The following is a 19395-nucleotide window of genomic DNA, read 5'->3' as shown; positions in this document are numbered from 1 at the left end:
GGCCACTAGTACGGCTGTATTTATAGCCGTGTGATTGTCCTTTGAAAAAAATCGTTGTGACCGGTCGGATCTGAAAGGAGCTCTGAAAGCTGCGTGCGGCATTTCTCCTTACAGCTGGGCCTTCAAAAGGTCACCCCGGCCCCGGGGCTGGAGACGGCAGCGCCTGTGGGCATCGTTATTCCCGTCCGGCTTTTGCTGCCTGGCATCACCAAAGCAACCTGATGAAAGGAAGGAAATTTACTGCACAACGCCTCTCCCTCTCAGCCTCGCCACCTCCGTGCCGGCGGCCTCCTGCTCCGGAGCAGAGGGCCAAGTTTGCTGCTGCCGCTCTCCAAAGCCTACGTCTGTCACCATCTGAGTCAGCTTTATCTGCGCTTTGCTATTAATAGACCGCTTTGGCTTGCTGCACTCTAATTGCAGTTTAATAATACATCTAATGCAAGAAAGTGAGAGAATGGCCCTGTATTGCAAATATAACCCACTCGTGCCTGCAGCACGCGGACCGTCTCCCTCTCCTTCCTCGCCCACGCTGGCTGCCGGCACCGGGCGCAGAGGCAAGAGCGGTTCGGCTTCCCGAGGAGCCCTCGACCGAGAGCCTCAGCCCTGCTGAGCCGCAGCTGCCGACACAAAAGCCTCCAGACCAGAAAGGCTCGCTCTGCACGTACGGTGTAAGCGCACCTCAAGGCCACGTCGAGGTTCTGGTGCTTCTCCACTTCCCTCCTAGGGAGAATCAAAGGGCTGACCGGGGAGGGCCGGCTCGTCCCGGGGACCGCTGGTGGGATGCGCCCTGGAGTCCTTCCTTCTGCTCTTACTCACAGGGCTGCCAGGCCAAGATGCCAGATTGTCTTTTTCACTGTCCGTGATGGGAAATATTGAGCACATCTTTTCCCATAGGGAATTTCCCTATAGGACTTAGGTCCAAGCTTTCTTAGCCACAAGCTGCGCTGGCAACTTGCCACGACTGATGTACAGAGCTGAGTCCATGAATAACATGCAAATAACTCTCGTACCAGGGAGCAGTTGTGCACTGTCAACTCCCAGCGATCTCCAGAGCCACACGCAACGCTCTGCTCTCATCGAACCAGGTTTTTTCCTACCAGCCATACTCAAGATGATCACATCCATCATCTCTTGCCAAACTACATTGCATCTCCTCATGTCTGGACATGGGGCTGTTTTAGACAGAGAAGGGAAGGCCCCGTTCAGCGCTGCTGGCAAGCGCTCAGCCTCGCGGAGAAGTCAGGCAGGGAGCGAGGCAGCCCCGGGCAACGCCTGCGGGTTAGCAGGGTGCCCTGCTCCGGCGTCGCGCGGCCCCTCAGCTATCAGCGCTTTCATGCTGCTGGTAGAAGGTGTCACGGCGTGCTCTGCAGTCGTAGGCAGACTTAGCTTCGCGGCCTCAGCAAAAGCAGCAAGGTTTTCAGGGAAGGGAGGCTTGGGGGGGGTGGGAAATGGGGCAGAGAGAACTTGACTTTCCTCCTACAGTCACATATTAAAATCAAAACAGGTACAGAGCCCAAGTCCCTTCACGCCTGGTTCTGCTCTAGGCTCTTTCTTTTCCAGGATAAAACGCCACAGCAGCAGAAGGCTTGTGCAGCCTGGGGGAAGCAAGGCTGCGCTGTGCATTCACTACGCTATTATCTAGCGGTGCTTTTAGGCCGCTGGATGCAGCTCTGCCACGCTGGCAGACAACCTTTCTCCGCTCACGTCCAGCTATTAAGCTCTGACGTAAGGCAGCCAGTTGGGCTACCCCAGGGATCTGTTCTGGACGGCGCTCAGTGAGTTAAGGCTCTCCAAAGCCATTTTAAGATGCCTATATTGAGATGCTTTAAGCTGATTTGCAGAAGGTACTTAGCTGTGCCTGTTTCTTTAGCAGTGCGTGTGGCAGTAGGCAGAGGTGCGCAAACTGGACTTTGCTGAGCGCACCCACGTCTCACAGTCTCCTTCTACACATGTTCAGTCACCCGGGGAGCATGACTCAGAGCTGCTTGCGAGGTGCTAGGATCATGCCGCCGGCACCTGAAGCGACAAAAAAAAGGATTCGTACAATCTGTCACACAAGGCAGCCCCCGTGCTGAGCGAGCCGGCATACCCGGGAGCAAGGACGGGGCCACGCAGGGACGGCCAGGCCCAGCGACGGCAGCTGGGTCCGTCACCGCAGGCAGGGCCGGGGCGCCTTGCTGCGCCGCCTGGGCACGGCGGCAGGGCAGCACGAGGGCCTCTCCGCAGTCACAGAGAGCGAGGGTCACGTGCTGGGAACAAGCACTTTTGCCCACCCCGCTCCCTCTGCAGAATTGCAGTTGCTGCAATAGCTCTCCTGCAGCCCAGCGCCCCTCCTGCCGGCCCGCTGCCTGCTGGGCTCTGCCACGAGAAGCAAAGTGACTTTCGCAGGGCCACGCGGCCCTTCAGAGGCAGACCTTGGTTAAGGTGCCTTGCTGATGTTACAGAGCTGCCGACTTTTTATTCCCATCTTGCTTCACGCGGACCTAGAGCAGGGTAGGATGTACCAGCCTTTCATTTGTTTGCTGGAATTTATTGCCTTGTAACCTAAACCCAGGAGGAACAGCTGACTACAGTGGAAACCAAATCCCGCTTCTTGTGCACCCATGCATATCCATGGGACACAGGTACTTGTTTGGCTGCCCTTTCAACGTAGTAATTGCTTGTCTCGACAACAGAAGATGGAAACAGAGTTAAAGCAAACAAGAGCTTTTTGGCTTTTTGAATAACTCAGCAGCAGCTGTTGGCGTATATCAGCTTCAGGGGTTTGTAGTAACAAGTCTAATTACAGAACAGAGGCCAGGAGCAATCCCACACAAGACCAGCGTTCATTTCCAGGCTACCACTACACGCCCAAAGGACTGGCCTCACATTTTTTGGAGGTATCATCATATTCAAGGCCTTCCTGCTGCAGTCTGTGCTGGGCAGAGGCAGAGAACATCTAACGCTTCTTTCATTTCTTACAGGTTCAGATAGCAGAGTTTAGATCACACACTGAACATATCCTGCACAGGTTGCGCTCCAGCCATGACAAATTAACGTTTTGCTAAAATAACTCACATTACGTTTTGTTGAGCTTGTTGGGCGAGCAACAAATTGTATCGACTTTCCCATTAGCTGAACCTGTTTGCCCACGCTGAAGGGTGCGCATGGGTTGCCTGTCTGCTTCTTCCTTGGCCCTAGCTCTGACCTAGATTACCATCTCCTTAACATAGCCTGCTCTTCCTCCCACGTAGTCCCCGATTCCTCCTCGGCTGCTTGTCTGACCTTTCAGGTGCAGCTTTTCTTGTTATGACCTGAACTACATTTTGAGTTCAGGGCATTTAGCGCCTGGTGTGATTAGGTCCTTTCCAAAGAGGGCTGAGTTGCTATTTCTGACGCTTTGGGAATTAAAGGCACGCAGACAGAGCGCCCAGTTAAGAGCGGCAGCGCTGCATACTGCAGGCTACTGGCGCAGGGCGAAGGGACAGTCCCCAGTTGTCTTCAGTAGCAGGATGACGACGGATGGCATCAGCTCACTCAGAACAACCTCAAAGAAAGCACTGCTTGGAATGTAATCAGAGTTTCAAATGGATTTTAGAACTGAAGCCACCAAGAATCAAAGCATTTTATACCACTTGTCTGGATTCACAGAAGCAATTCTGGCATTTAAGTTAACACCATGACGTCAGTCCAGAGCGTTGGCAGGTTGCAGTTGCATCTAGCAAGAAAGATGATTCATAAAAATGCAATAGCATGTGTTTGAAATGGATACATTCCCTTTATTATTCAAAGGAATTGCTCTACATTTTAATTTTTAAGGAACACCCTCACTCTGTGTTATTTCTCCCTTCTAAAGTACAAGCTCTGTTTCCCAAACATAGGTTTTCTTTGCTTCCAGACTATTGTGAATCAAACTAGGAAAATCTCATCTGCTAGATGCCTGAAATGGGCATTTGACTTTGAAATATCCAAATATGCCACCAATGGTTTATTTGGTTTAACCAGTAATTTAACATTACCAGTGACATATGTCCCCTACAGTCACTGCAACATGACTATACAAGACAGAGCTATAAACTAAATTCTACCCGCAAGGAAAACTCGCATTAATGCCACTTTTTTTTTTTTTTTTTTCCTCCCACAGGAGAAGCTTCATGCTGATGCATATAACTGCATTATTTGTCTCTGGCTGCATTAAACTGCACAGGCCTCCAAACTGGCTGGATTTTTCACAAGGGCTCGCGGCTCGTCATTTTGTTCTGAAAACAAGGCACCGAGACAGGAAACATGCAGCTCCCAGGGACAGAGCGAGCACCTGAAACTCTTTCACAGATCTGTTCCCAAACTCCCCAAGCTCAGTGCAGCCAATGTAAAGCTTTGGGAGGTTGTCTGGCACCCCAAAATTTCTTGAGTCATTTTACAGTCATATGTACTGCTAGATAACTGTGCTAACAAAATCCCAATGAAACACTACGCCCATAGGACATTATTTAACAGACCCAAGCTAGAATTATGGCATTTTATTTCATGGCTTTGATGTTATTGCTTTTTGGAAAAATCTTAAAATAGCATGATTCCCCAGAAAACACAAAATGCAGTTCCTTCCCTCCCTCGTCTAGGGAAAGGTAATCTCTCTTCATATACAGTAACATGGTACCAGGCTGGTGAGTACTGTATTCCTGTTTCCTTACGCTTCCTCCTCATCTCTGAATCCATTTGTGGTTTCATCTTATACTAAATCATAAACGTCAGGGACCAAGGATCACCTTTTTGTTCCGTTTGCCTGCTTTGTGCAGTGTCTGCCTTGTCCCTGACTACAGCCTCTGAGTCCTCAAGTAATACAAGGGCACAACAGGACACTGCTCTGCACTGGCAGGTATCAGAAAAGGGTATGATTTGACTGTTTTCAAGCTGTTAACATTTACTGAACAACCAAATTTTGTCACCTTGGTCATTTTAAAATGTACACACAGTCTGCGAGATTAAAATAGAAAGGTGGACTCACAGTTTTAGTACTTGAAAATTTTATTTTCTCAAATGAGCACCAACACATATTGTAAATATGACAAACAATACGCCTCCCTCTAATACTGAAGAACTATATACAATGTACAAATACATGAAAAGGTGAAAACCAATTATCTGAAAACAAACAGTTGCATTTATTACTGAAGCAAATGACCTGAAAGAATATGCCAAAAATAAAATTAAAACAAGATCAAAGAAATAAAAGTATACACAATTTGTAAACACAAGAGCATCAATAGACAGGCTGGTATTGGAAATATTGTCCTTTAGTTTTGTCAGTGGGGAAAGCATTCCCATATCCTTACGAAAAACAAAACAAAGGATACGTACAGTTCATAACTATGAGAATAGCTTATTTGTGATTGTACCTTACACAATGCCATTCTGCTTGCATTTAAATATGTTGATTTTTTTAGTTCAACGTGATTTTGTTTCCCCTCTTCTGTTTATTCTTTTTAAACAGGATTCTTCAAAATCTAGGTCTAACATTATTGTTTCTGAACATTTCATTTCAGAGGCCTCTCACCTGGTGAGAAGAGCTCTTTCCCACTGAGTTGAGCTCTGGTTCTTGCAAATCTGTTTACCCAACCGGGTGTGTGTGTGTGTGTCATCTATTCATCCAAGAACTGGTTCACACTGAAACATGATGCTCCTTCCAAAAGGAGGAAGTGCAGTGAAATGCATGATTAATACACTCTCACATACCAGTTAGAAAAACGCATACAGAGAAAATTCTTATTTGATTATCACAAGAACAATAAATTTCATCTGCAGGGTGTTCTTTTTATGTATTTTTAAATCGTGTGCACCAGAACAGAAAATTAAAGAGCGTGCAACAGTTATTCAGCACTGAAAACAGCTCCTTGCTCAGCAAAACAGTCCAATGGTTTATGCTGTTGGTCCACTTTGGGATAAACAAGAGATCCAATGAATTAAAAATGAAGGGCGGGGAGAAGGGGGGAGGTTAAAGACAGAAAGGAAAACAAAAAATCAACTTTACTGCCGGAGAGGTAAACTTTTACTCTAATTTGGTACATAGCAGCCTGGTTTAAAAATAAAACAAAAAGAAAACCAGGATCCATGTCCAAATACTTATTTCTTAGTTTAAAAACAATGACTAGTTAGAAATCTCCATCCTCCATCCCTGCTGCCCCCAAGCAACTGGAAATAGAGATTCAGAGGTTGTAAGCTTATACTCACTTATGTATTCTAAGTCTTGAGATCTACTTCACTCCAGCCAATACTGGTGCAAGAGAAAATTTCAGGCCCAGATCCTACAAACCAGATCTCCTCAGGAAAGTCGTGCCCACCCAGAGCCCCACCAGCTCTGTGGGGCTCCCCGTGGGAACGACAGCTCTCACACAGGGATCAGACTGCCGGGCTGGGACCTCAGGCACTGACTGAAGAAGCTATTTCGGCATGTGTGTAACTCCAGACTCAGCTGAGCGCTCCCCGAGCGCCCGGAGCTACACCCCCAACCCACCCCCCACACCAATACCTTCCCGGACCGCGGGCCCCTGTCTGCGACCTGGCAACGGCCTGTGCAGGAGCCCAGTTCTGCTGGGTGGAAACAGGAGTGACTCCCCTCTCCTGCCGTGTCCAGAGGGAAAATGGATTAACTTTAGAGACAACGTATATTATGATCTTTGTTTCCCTTTACACATATTTTCCAACAAATACAGAAGGAAACAGTATCATTTATACACAACAGAAAGTGCTCTCAGGAAGGGGCTCTGAGAAAACAGCACCAAATATATTATTTTTTTTAAAAAAAATTAAATATTATTTACAAAAGTATATTTCACAAGATAATGCTTTTTTTCTGTTTTGTATATATTATCATCTGAATATTTATTATAGGGATCAGGATTTCACATCAGATAATCCACCAGAGCAAAAAAATTAAAACTTACTGAAGTCTGAGCTTTGGGGTAGACTGGAGTGATGTAAACTCAAGGGTGCGTAGACTTTGCCTTCCCCACCAGCCACGGCGGCAGCTTGCCAAAGACCGGGCTACCACATCAAAAGAGAAAGATCAAAACTTGCTGCTGTGCTTGTTGCCTCTGAGGCTATCACCCCGGGAAAGCAGCACCCCCAGCACTCCACGCTCGGGCATTACCTGCTGCGGGAGGCACTTTCTGTGGGCCACATCTCTAGCTCGGAAGCAGAGGTCCCACCTCGCTCACCCCCCCAGGTAACACTACCTGGCTACAGCTGACTGACGCGACCGGAGGGATGCAGATAGCGCGGTTCTTTGGTTATGCTCTGAATATATTCAGACAAGCCATTACAAGCCATCGATTTTAGACTGCACTGACTGTGATACCCGCTAGCATACAGATCTAATCAGCCTGTCTGTCGCCAGCTCTCCATACCGCCACGTGTCTTAATCGAGCAAGTCACAGATGAGTTAGCAGTGGAGTAAGAAGTACTTTTAAGTTTAATTGACACACAGGAGAGAACAAATGTCAAATGAGCCTCACAGGCCAGTTTTTTCTCATCTCCCTGTACAGTATATTAAAGTCTGTCTATAGATACCTCTCTGTGTGCGTGAACATTCACAGGCACACATTTTTTTATATCAGGACTTGAGGCCAGATTCTCAGCAAGTGTAAATCTGTGGATGTTGATGGGACAAAACCAATTAATATCAGATTAAAATTCTGCCATATGCAAAGTTGCAGCACTGGCTGCCATTAAAAAAATGTTATCCCTGTGAACAGTTAAAAAACAGCCCAATCTGATGGATCATCATCATTTCAGGTCCCAGAGATAAAAACATCTATATTTGACAGCACTCTCTGGTAACTTTTCTTAGCGCAGTCCTCTAGGCAGGCCTGCTCTTTATAGGCGATCAGGGCCAACATAACATTACGAACGTAAAATCATGAGCCCAGGTGTGCTCTGTTTGTCAACCTTGTCTTAATGACTTTGGGTCATCCCTTAATTCTCTCAGGTCCTATTAGATGACTTTAAAGGCTATATATTTGGGGAAAGTGAAGAGCTCTTCAAAGAACGCAAATTACTTCCCACTAGCCACAACACAATAAATTGTCACGGCTCAAGAACCAAGGGAAAACGGGATCAGGCAGTGCCAAAGTCAACAAGCTAATGGGTACTGCAGAGTTTTTGATTTTTACCTGATTTTTACCATAGAAGGGAATGTGGACAACGGAAGCTGACACAATCAGGAACGAAAGCTGAACTGACTCCGTTACGCAGCCACAATGGAAAGGGTAAAGGCAGAAGCTACCTCCTAACAGGCTAGCCACAAAACGAGTTAATCCCAGCCATTCCTGAGGCCACAGCCAGCCTCCAGCTCACTTCCCTCTCCAAGGCCATAACAACATGCTGTCACAAAAATAGTGATTCAAGATTAAAAACAGCCATTGCTCAGAGAGACAGGCCATCAGGTTTGGGTTTCAGCACAAGGTCCCAACACGGAAAGTTGGCCTCAATCTGTAACTAGCCTCTTTGCTCACCCCACCCTCCCCCCAATAGAACAGTAAATTATTTTGTCACTCTCTCCCCACCCCAATCCCTGTAGCTAACTCCAAACATCCTGGGTGTGGGGGCAAGCAACGACAGGTTACAACTCCAAAGCTTCGGTTCCATAAGGAGTTACAAACTCCTGCACAATACTCTTTCCTTCTGGATTAAGAAAGATTTCCCCCAGAGGATTAACCTACTTGAAAGACTTCCACAAACAAAAAAGAAAAATTCACTCAGAGAGATAAAATTAATTCAGTTAAATAGTCTTGAGTTATGCACCAGATACTGGCTGGACTGTTGCAGAGCAAACTTCACATTGTCATTTACGTCTAACACAGCTCCCCTCTCACACACAATGCCCCTTCCCCACAAACCACCTTGGCAAGGTCCATACTAATTGATACGAAAAACTTAAAAAGGGAAGGACTTGTCCCTTACAGTTACAACACCCAAACCTGCCCCTCCCCTTTAACTCCAAGGCATAAACAATTTCAGGGGTAGGGGGACGACGTTTAATTTTGTTTCCCATCCCCCTAGCGTCTGCAACAGGCTTCTAGGAGCGGGAAAAGGGGGGGAAGGTCTTATGGGGGGATACCTCATGGCTTGCAATATCCACCTGTGCAGTACTGCTGCAACTGTCAGGGTCCTCTGCTCCCTTCTCTCCCCACTGTCACATCATTTCTTTGATAGGCTCCAAGAGTGGAGCTGATGGCTGGGGCCGGAGATTTAAGAAAAGGATTCTGTAACAGCATTACTAGTTGCATTTGCAAAGGATTGGTAAAAGACTCCCAAGGATGCTCAGTAAAGGCTGGGAAATCAGGCGGTATCTTATGCCACTAAGTTTGTCTCCAACCTCCCCTAAACGATTTCCTCTTTCTTGCCTAGCACATGGCTTTTTTTTTCCTGTCATATCTTCGAAGTTGCAGTTCCAGCCCTTTCTGCCTTAAGTGTTTTTCTCCTCCTCTCTCAAGGGCTCAAGAGTCAGGATTTGGTTTCTGCAGCTGTGTGGATGCTCCCACAGCTGTGCTCTGTTGGGGGGTTTGGCCCACCTACTCTGAAACAGAGAGAAAAAGGAGAGACAGGGAATCTCTCCAGCCATCAGGTTTCCCCTTCCTCCCCCAAACAAGAAGTTCATAAACGGCAAACAAAACACAGATTTGCAATTAACTAGCAGGGGGGCACTGGTTACGACTTGTGCTCAGCCGGCTTAGACTGAAGCTCCACTTTTGGAGCAGCGGTTTTAAGATTCGGAGAGAAAGCAGCCGTGAGGTATATTTCTGTCCATTTAGACAAGCAGATAGTTTCAAGCCTTGGTTAACCAGAACTTAAAGGAGAAGTACAGTTTCACTTCTGATGACTTCCCTTTCGGCCCACTCCCCACCCCCTTTCACCTTCTCCTGCCCAAAACTTAGGTCTTCCTCCCGCACCGAGACCTTCTGATAAAATGCCACCACAGAGCCAACTTCGGTTTGTACTTAAACATTCGTCAACATGGAATGGCTGTCGGGCATTCGGTGCATTCTCTTAGCCAACGCCAGAACAGAGAGAGAAGCAGCCAGGGTCAACTCACAAACAGATACAAAGCAAAGAGACAGAGAGACAGAAATTTAGAGGCCAGTCACCAATAAAGATGGAGAAGGGTGTGAAGATGCTCCCAAACTGCAGAGCCTCTAAATGCATGGAACCAAGCGTTCAGTCACTCTCTCACTCTTGGATATAATGTTCGGTTGGATGGCATTCTCTTACACGCTGGAAGGGCTGGGCTCTTCCCGTTCAATCCCAGCCATTATCCTTGATCATGTGAGCTAGTTCAATGATGTATTTGCCTTCTTTATACTTCTGGCTGCTTTCAAAAGCGTGTTCCTAGAAAAGAGAAACAATGGTATCAGAATGATATCCAAAGGTTTACTTAATGTAAAGTCACAGTTAGAGAGATCAGATCCAAGAATGCTGGGTACAAGGCTTAGCTTGGGTGGGAAATTTGTCGATGAAGTAAAAGCACATAGCAGTAGTTATGCCAGTAGTAATTACTGCTGGCTTTCAGGAAAATTATGTTTGGAAGATTCTTAAACCCTTATTCTAGTTTAACTCCCAGCACACTCCAAGTATAAGAGTTTAGACTCCTTCACACTGCAGTCACTTTCTGCCTAAAACTCAATCTGTAGTGCTTTTTCATAAGAAGAGGTGACTCTTGGAACAGCCAAACCAGTTGTTCACGTAGAAAATAAACATTTAGGAAACAATTTATCTGAAGGTATCCTTACAGGCTGAAAATAAGGAATAATCAGCACCATGCAAACATGCAGCTTTCTGTAGGCCTACAGCAATTGCTCCTTGAACTATGCTTTAGGAATCACTGGTGATAAAACCTGCCCCTCTGTAGGGCGGTGTGAGAATTTATCAACGTTTGTTAAGAATGCAGAGCTCCTCTGATGAAACAGGCGGTAAGTACTACCATCGGGAGCGGACTGGATTATGGTAAACTTCATGCAGAAATGAAGCAAATGGGCTGCAAGGGATGAGAAGTACCCATTCTACACGTACGGATGCTTGCAGCTACAGGAACACAATGCTTCAACAATGCAGGACTCCAGAAATAAGGAAATTGACGGGATCTCTAATCGAGAGAGACTGCAGTTATATATTTTGATTGCACCCTCAGAAGTGATTACCAGGACTCGGCTCTACTCAGGTGTACTATCTGCATGCATGTAATGCACCTGAAAGAATGTAATACTATTGCTGAAGAGTCCTGGGCTTACTGCCGTGTTTATGAAAACTGGTACTTTTGTTTTATAATAAGCGCAATTTTATGTATTTCGTGTCCTTCTCCAGTTGTTAGATCCATGCTGGGTTTCTGCAGGGATTCCTACTGCATTAGTTTTTTGGTCCTTTCTTTTTTTTCTATCCTTTATAATAAAGCATCTGAAAGATCACTGATACAAATAAATGTTTTGGTTAGACACTGGTCAAAATATTTTGAACAAGCAAATATGCTTTGTGTCTCCTGAAGCAGAAATTAGAATGTAGCATAAGCCTTTATCTGAAGGTAATTGAATTTATGAACAGCAAGAGACAGCAAACAGATAAACTCATGTTCAACAGCGTTTCCAGTGGGAAGGATACAGGATTAACAACATACGGATCATTCTATTATTCTGAGATTGTCTGGAAAAGACGACAGTATGAACCACAAAGATTGACTGCAGTTATCCTTATTTGAATTAAGTATCATTAAGGGATACCCATCAAAACCAGGCCCACTGTTTATACTCTTAATAAGAGACGATGCTCGCCACAAAGAGCTCTTGCTCTGAGTGCACACAACAAGCAAAATATTGGAGGAAAAATGGAAACACAGAAAGGAAGAGAGATGTAGCTACAGACCAGAATCCACATTTCTGGTTCCCAAGTCAATACTCTTTCCATAAGACCATTTCACCATACACACACCTTCAATACAAATTGTACTCACATATTTCCAACCCAGTGTGGTTTTGCAGTTTTCACAGTAAATGTCTGCAACTGCATGTAATCCTGTTAATAACACTCGCTCTTCTGCAGGGCCACAACCCACATTAACTCTGGGGAAAAAGGAGAGAAGCTTCCTATTAATGTGTGTTTCCACAGCAAGACACTGCTATGAAAATGACAGCAATTTTGTTGCAGTATTTGAAAATATAAGCAGGAAATTCAAAATATTAAGCACCACAGCTGCTCTAGAAACAAAATCTCTTGCAGCCCCAGAACAGAATGAAAAAGTAAAATACAATTTTTATTCAACTAATAATTCTAAACAGTTTTGAAGAGAAATTTTGAAGAAAAGATTTGTAATATTTTAATAAAATGCATTAATTTTGTATTCGAGACAGATTTTCACTTTCAAATTGATAAAATGATATTGTTGTTTTTATTCTCTCAAATGGAAATTTGAAAAAAGTAACTGAAGTCAATAGTTCTTCTGATAGATATCCCGGCAGAAAATGTGATCTCACCAGAACTATTCTCCAAAGGGAAAATAATGGTTTATTTTTATGCTAGCTCTAAAAAGTAAGTTGGTATTTAGGTATTATGTATTCTTTAAGTTCACAAAACTTTGATTCTTTGGTCCACTATATTCCCTGAGAAGAGAATGACTCATCTGTTCCAGTCTGATGACAAAAGAATCATCTTTCCTAGCCTCTTATCTGAAACCTGAATGCAAAATCAAATATGAATCAGTGCTATTCCCTGCCTCCTCCTTCAATCATTTTTAGCAAGACTTGGGCAGAGCTGTTCTACAATAACGGAAGACAACCCATTTGTTTACTTCTTCACAAGGGTTTTCTTAAATCTATCCTAAAAGACGCAGAAGTGACACACAAGAAGCTATACTCACACTGAATTGAAGAGGTATGCTCGTCCTTGGCTTCCTTGAAAGGACTGAAAGGCAAGAAAACAAAATTCATTTGGTTGATAGAAACAAGCCTAAACCAGGAACTGTCCTCAACAACTGCGTTAATGACCTCAAACGGTAGTTATAGCAACTGTTAGCCAAGTCTGAGAAATGCACATCGTTACAGTCTTCAGGATGAAAACAGCAGAAAGTGAGATGTCAGGAGAAGACGAGAACTGATTAGTAGAGGTCTTGTCCTGCAGATGGAAAAGGAACAGCTGCCTCAGGCACTAACGCGTGCACATTTTACAAGGCATCCTGGCAGCCTACTGGGAACTTCACCTGCTTCTAACCCCCAATATCATCATCTGTATGAATCCAGTGCATATCTCAAAAATTAAGCTCTGTTTTTCTCTCTGATATTCCAGTGATGCTCACTTCACCCTTTTGGTTCTACTTATGAATTTCACCTTCCTAAATCTCACATGCTCCTGCTTCAACCTAACCTAACTCAGCCTAGCTGCCAAATAGTTTTAAATCTCTTTTCTAAAAAATAAAGCTTAAATATGCTCACATACACTTCCCATTTCACTGCTACGCTTTCAAAACACCGCCATGGTCCTTAATGGCATGTGAATTCCACTCACGAAGATTGCACAGATGCATGCAGAAACAAACTCAGAGATCAAGACTTAACTGTGCGAGGTGCTGTGCACACAAATGCAATCCCTACTTGAGCTACTTTACAAAAGACCTTAATCTTGCAGAGATCTCCGCAAGACTTTATGTTCCCACTGATGCCAGGGAAATTATTTACTAAGTATAAAGTTAAGTGCCCATGTAAAATACTTCTAGATTTGATCTAAATCTAGGACAAGATACAGCTAACTAGAAATAAACATGGAGAAGAGAGGACCAGGTAACAGCAGCAGAAGAGCACGTGCTAGATGATCATCAGTCACGGCACAGCCTGTCTGCCCCACGTTTCCCCAGAAGACGGCAGAAAGACGGCACTTCAAACCGAGCCCAGCAGGACATCCCAAATATTAGGGATGCTTCCAGGAACCAACGGGCTCCGTGTGTGTCAAGTCCGTAATACTACCCTGTGACACTGCCTCACTTACAAGAGCTGGCTCACACATAGCAAACACTACCTGCATTTGTAATATACTTAGACAAGCATACACTGAATTAAACACATGGTGCTTACGAGTAAGAGCAGAGTAGCTCGCTGCACACAGGTTACCTTATGAGAAACCTCAGGGTATGTCTGTTATCACAGGCAGGAATCTCTGGGAAGTCTCCACCCTTCCCAGCACAGGGTTGTCCCCGTCCGCGAATCGAGCTCTAGGGATACTCTCGACCAGAGGCACTACAGCATATGGTAAGCGCTCAAGTATCCACCGCCTCACAGAGAGGCAAAGTCGAAGTTGCATCTGACAGCCAGCAAGCGTGTGGATGGATTTGCACCCCGTTTCTTACATTCATATATAGTTAGCGTTAATGAACCGCTTCCTGCCTTCCTCTAGCGAGCCACACCAACACACGGGGGAGGCTGCTGCATGCCTCTGAGCTGACAGTCCCAGCTAGCTCCTGGAGCTAGGACTTCGAGCTCGGGCTTCCAGACCTAGGGTGCCAAATTCAGTCCCTACAGCAGGCCGTTCCAAGGGAAAAAAATCACTACATTCAGTCATAGCAAGTATCCACCTTCCCCCAGCTGATGCAGGATTGCTGTACTGTTATCAAGTATAAGATGAGTGGGGTGTGGAAGAGCAGAAATCAACGAGCTCCAAGGAGTTATTTCTTGCACGTTAACTGGGGTGACAGTGAACAGTTCTTTAACAGCCTGTAAGACATTTTCTCCATCATGAGTCCTGTTCATTTGAAAGGCAGAGAGGGGAAATTCACTGACCAGCAGGAGAGAATAAAATTCATTAAAGGCTTGATTTAAAATCACCCTGACAAAAGAACAAGTACAGTCTGTCAGAGTGTTTAGCCTGCTGCACTTCTTAGTGCCAAAGCACTTCTAAACAGTGGCCAAGGCCCACTGAAAGATCCCCAACTGCAAGAACACAGGCAAAAGGCTCCTCACCATTGACTAGAGGCATCTCTGGGGGCAAAACCAATGCCATGGGGCACACAGGCAGAGAGCCATCTCCAGGAATGCAAGCTGCCTGTGGGGTTTGGATGGCAGCAATGGCTCTGCCAGCTATAAAGTCACTGCTGGGCAAGATAATTTACACAGTCCTGGAGGAATAACTGTTCTTCACATGAGTTTGGAGTCCAATATTAGTTGCCACCCAGGGCACAGAAGAGCCACTCTGAATTCAGAGAATATGCCTGAGGCACTTGGATATCTCTTTCACTCAGACAAAAGCATTACCCAGAGGAATGTGTCTTTTCCTGGGAAAGGATTAAAGAGGACACATGGCTCAAGCACGTCTGTGTACTTGCATTTATTAGAGAAGCTTCTTTTAATCTTTCTGCAGCACTCAAGTCCTTCATTATTGTTATTGTCAGCTGGCTCATACCACACACACCAACTAGGTCTAGCCTGAGTGCTACAGCACAGCCACTGCATTGTCTCCGCGTCCTGTGTGGCAAATTAAGAATTGACACAAAGCTGAGCTCCCTCCCCAGCCCAGAAGGAAAAGTCCGGCCAGTCCCATGCAATGCTCTACCCTTGTTACAGCAAACAGCACTGGCTCTCCACGCTGTACTAGAGTGATAAAAGCCTGGAAAGATAGACTGTGGATGGGGTGCATGGACAAAACAGAAGGTCCCACAGAAACACAGATGCCATCAAAGCAAAATGAAAGCAGATGGAACTCGCTAACCATTCAGTCCTTCCCAATAAATACTTTTCCATAAACACCAAAGTGACTAAGTCTGCCAATAACAACAACCATGGGAGCAAAGTTTTTATTGGTACAGAAATAGGATTTTCCGTTACTGCTGTACAAAGGCCTGTCTTTAATAAACAACAAAACCAAACCCATCGCCTTTGTGTTTGGGGCTCCCTGGACTCTATTCCAGCCCACTCCCAGAGGACAGCAGCATCCTCTCAGAGATGTCCTTCCTTCCAGCTCAAGCCAGGGCTTTAGGGCATCTAAGGGCAGTCACTGCAAAAAATAGTATTAACTAACTTCTGCTCAAGCAGGAGTTTTCAATATACTCAGCTTTCAGTGCTGCTGCCTGTCTTAATATCTACCGTCCAACCTTTTTATATGATTTGCCAAATCCCTAACTAGAAGTGAGGGAGAGCTGGCAACCCCCTCAAGAAGTTCACTAATGCATTTGCTTTCCACAAGGCAAAGCTGACTATACCTTTAGAAATGTAACACAGGTAGGTTTTATCTGGGTGTTGTAACCTCCACCCTTTCTGAGATGTTACTTCTCTTCTGGAACTCCAGAAGAATTGGTACATGTTGTAATGGCACTATGAAGATCTGTTTGTACACAAACAGCCATTTTCTTGTTTGTTTTTTAAGAAACATCCAAGGACATTTCCACAACACACCTGGTTTTCACCGAACAGTGACAGTCAGCAATAAGACCTACTTTTTACGCTCTGCGTTTTCTCGATACACATTCAAATGTGTATCTCATACACATGCATGTAAATCCAGACTTCTTGTTCTCTAAAACAACAGCTCCTGGCATCGCTTTCCAGCTCTAAGAAATGGAAAGGATTTTTGTTGTTGTTGTTTCCCGCTGAAAGCTCAAGCACATATTTTTCTCCTCACTGCTAACACTGAGCGTCTGGCTGGAAACACATCTGCATATGCCAGCAACAGAGCCCTCCCTCCTCATCCTGCCTGAGCCCTCTAAAACCTAGGGCAGGCTTCTGAGATGTGCAATACACAGCAGCGTACTCCTCCCCACTACTCATGTTCCAAACCTTTTCCGATCCTGGGAGCTCCGCTCAATGTGGAGGCATCTAAAGACTGCAGTGCCCTAAGGAGAGCTGATTCGAGTACCCAGGTGGGAAACCACAGCTACTTGGCTGCAGATCCTCCCGCCTGCCAAGCTGTCTTTCGTTATGGCAGAAGCTCCATGTTAAGATTCCTCTGGCAGCTGCTCTGTTTTAAGAGGTTCCTATTACCCAACTTACAGACACTCATTATTGCCCCCTCAGCTGTGTTGATTCCAAATTAGATCTGTGAAATCAGTATTTTTAAAAAATAAATACTTTTTTAGGGGTGGGTGGGGGAAGTAGGCTTTTCTTATTGTACCATATCATGGATCCATTTTAAAGCACAATCACAGAAACTACACAATAATCACAACAAGGGGGCAGATACAAGTAGTTCAGAGCAGGAAGTTCTTAAACAAAATTTGCTGGCAAGGAACCATAACGTAGAAGGACAGTTCTAGTGACAGACAGACTGCAGAATAGGGAGCCTGGGTTTCACAGGTGCTCTTCAATCAGATCTGCTGCAGAAGGAAGCGTAACATGGAGCCAGGACATAACAAGAGTTAGCTCCCTCGTGGCAGACACGTTCTGCTCACTAGAGATGGTCTCACCCTGTCAGATTCAAATCTGGATCCCTGTATATTCAGCACCTGTGACCTTGGGAGCGCCACTGGTTTACTCCATATGTTATAGTCTGGCCTCAATTTGAAGTGCTGAATCTACCTTTCTTTTTGCTCTGACTGTGCTTTCTGAGCAATATGCATGACTCTTTCTGAGCCTATCAGCACAGCAACAGCACATGGACAACTACGGACGGACACAGGGACACGGCACCCTCAGGACAGCTTGTCTCATGTTCCCCCTGCCTTCCCACTGCCATCAGACCTTTGCACTTACACCTTCCTTTGCTACTGGTGACTGCTGGAGACACGGAAGGAAATTTTCATGTGCAGTCACTACAGCCAGAGGTATGAATTCTGAATGTGCTCTAAACACGCCTACGCACCATACAGCCCTTTCCCTAGTCCCTACAGCTTCCCATTCACTCCGCAGCCCACTCAGCAGTTCTATGTGCTGAACAGATGACAGGATTAACATCCCAAAGTCTTTGTGATGGCATTTGACAACAGACTAAACACAAAAAGAGCTAGCTGGAATCATCTGGAAAACCAGGAAGCAGTTGCCAGGATTAAATGGTTACATACTGATGCTTGTTCTCTGCAGGCTGCAGCAGAGAAAATCTCCACTTACCTGTATCCAGCTGGCAGCCTTTAAACAAGCCAGTAAAACAAGAATGAAAAGGTAACTGGTCCCAAAGAGGTCCAACGGGAAAAAGGAACAGAGTGTACCCCTCCAAGCTACAAATAATTCTCATTGCAAGAATGCAAACAGCAACAGAGGGACCAAAGCCTCTGCTGGAGATCAAGGGGAGTCTGCATGTCATAGGCAATGGGAAATGGCAGCATCAGGAAAAGCCAACTGATCACAGCCACCTGGACTCTTCAGAAGAGGACATGTTTTTCTGTGCTTGTGACACCTCCATTGGGACAGAGTAACCCAGCGAATAAGACAAAGAATATTAGAAGCTACCGTCTTTAAAAGACACTGATGTCTGTGGGTGAAAAATTCATCCAATGATCTTTTCAGAGATAGCTCTGTTACCTCTCACTTCCCACCCACATGTACACCTTTTATTTTTAAATTACTAGGGTCATTTGCAGAAGACTGCCTGTGGGATTTATCTATTCCTGTTGCTGATTCAGCCCTTAAACTTCTAAGTTCTGTTCTAATATAAATACACTTTGTGTATGTGGGAGAAGACGTTTAAGTACGGCCAAAGCATGAAGTCAATCCAACTGGGGTGCACACAAGACTCTGCTGAAAAATATATGCTCTAAAATAACAGGCGCTCTGAACCCAAAGGGTTCCCTGTGAATAACTGAGGGAAGTCCCATCACTGGCCAAATAAAATTGACTCAAGAGTTTTAGAAAATTGTTCCAGCTTACTACTCTATCAGCAGCAAGAGACCAGTCTAATCTCCTCCCAATAGCCCCAGTACAGACTACTGCTTCCTCAGCTGCACGGATCTGTGATATTTTGAAAAACAGAAAAAAACCCACAAACCTGCAAAATTCTTTTGGGATCAAATCACTCTAGAATATCCTGGTTGAGTACATACGAAACACAAGGAAGTTTCACTCTCAAAACTAGGCAATTCCTATTCACATTGTCTACAAGATTTAAAAAAAAAAAAACAAAAAAAACCCACTCTAGCCATTCTCTAGAAAAGAAGAGGATGGCTAGAAAAAAGCCAGCACCACCCATTCTTAGTTTTGGATCAACTTTGGCAATAGGGTGGACAAAAGGGGAAAAAGTAAAATCCTCACCCAGGTCAAACCCGTAGCCAGGCCTAGCTCCTGGCTCCACTGCAGCGTGACAGACTGCAGTCTGGCTGAGGCCAGGTAGATTCACTGCACACACACTCACGCACATAAACACATCAAAATAGGAGCTCCCTGTCCTTTCTGAATACTGATATTTTTACCCCTGGTTTCCTCCCTAAAACAGGCAGACTAAGCAATTTTAAGACACAGTTGTGCCTCT

General features: G+C 45.2%; 1 protein-coding gene across 2 annotated transcripts in view; it reads right to left on the bottom strand.

Annotated features, from left to right (window-relative positions):
* Positions 1–4986: 4986 nt before the first annotated feature.
* The window catches only part of YPEL2 (yippee like 2), a 40301-nt gene continuing 25892 nt past the window's right edge, over positions 4987–19395 (bottom strand). For both annotated transcript variants that reach the window (XM_068909396.1, XM_068909395.1), the window contains 3 exons: positions 12878–12921; positions 11975–12083; positions 4987–10362 (listed from right to left, as the gene is read on the bottom strand). In XM_068909396.1, the coding sequence (XP_068765497.1) occupies positions 10273–10362; positions 11975–12083; positions 12878–12921 (243 nt within the window). In that variant the 3' untranslated portion in view covers positions 4987–10272. The remainder of the gene's footprint in view (positions 10363–11974; positions 12084–12877; positions 12922–19395) is intronic.

Source organism: Struthio camelus, chromosome 16, assembly GCF_040807025.1.
Source record: "Struthio camelus isolate bStrCam1 chromosome 16, bStrCam1.hap1, whole genome shotgun sequence".
NCBI lineage: Eukaryota > Metazoa > Chordata > Aves > Struthioniformes > Struthionidae > Struthio > Struthio camelus.
The sequence above is the reverse complement of the archived record's forward strand: the minus strand, read 5'-3'. Positions and strand labels throughout refer to the sequence as shown.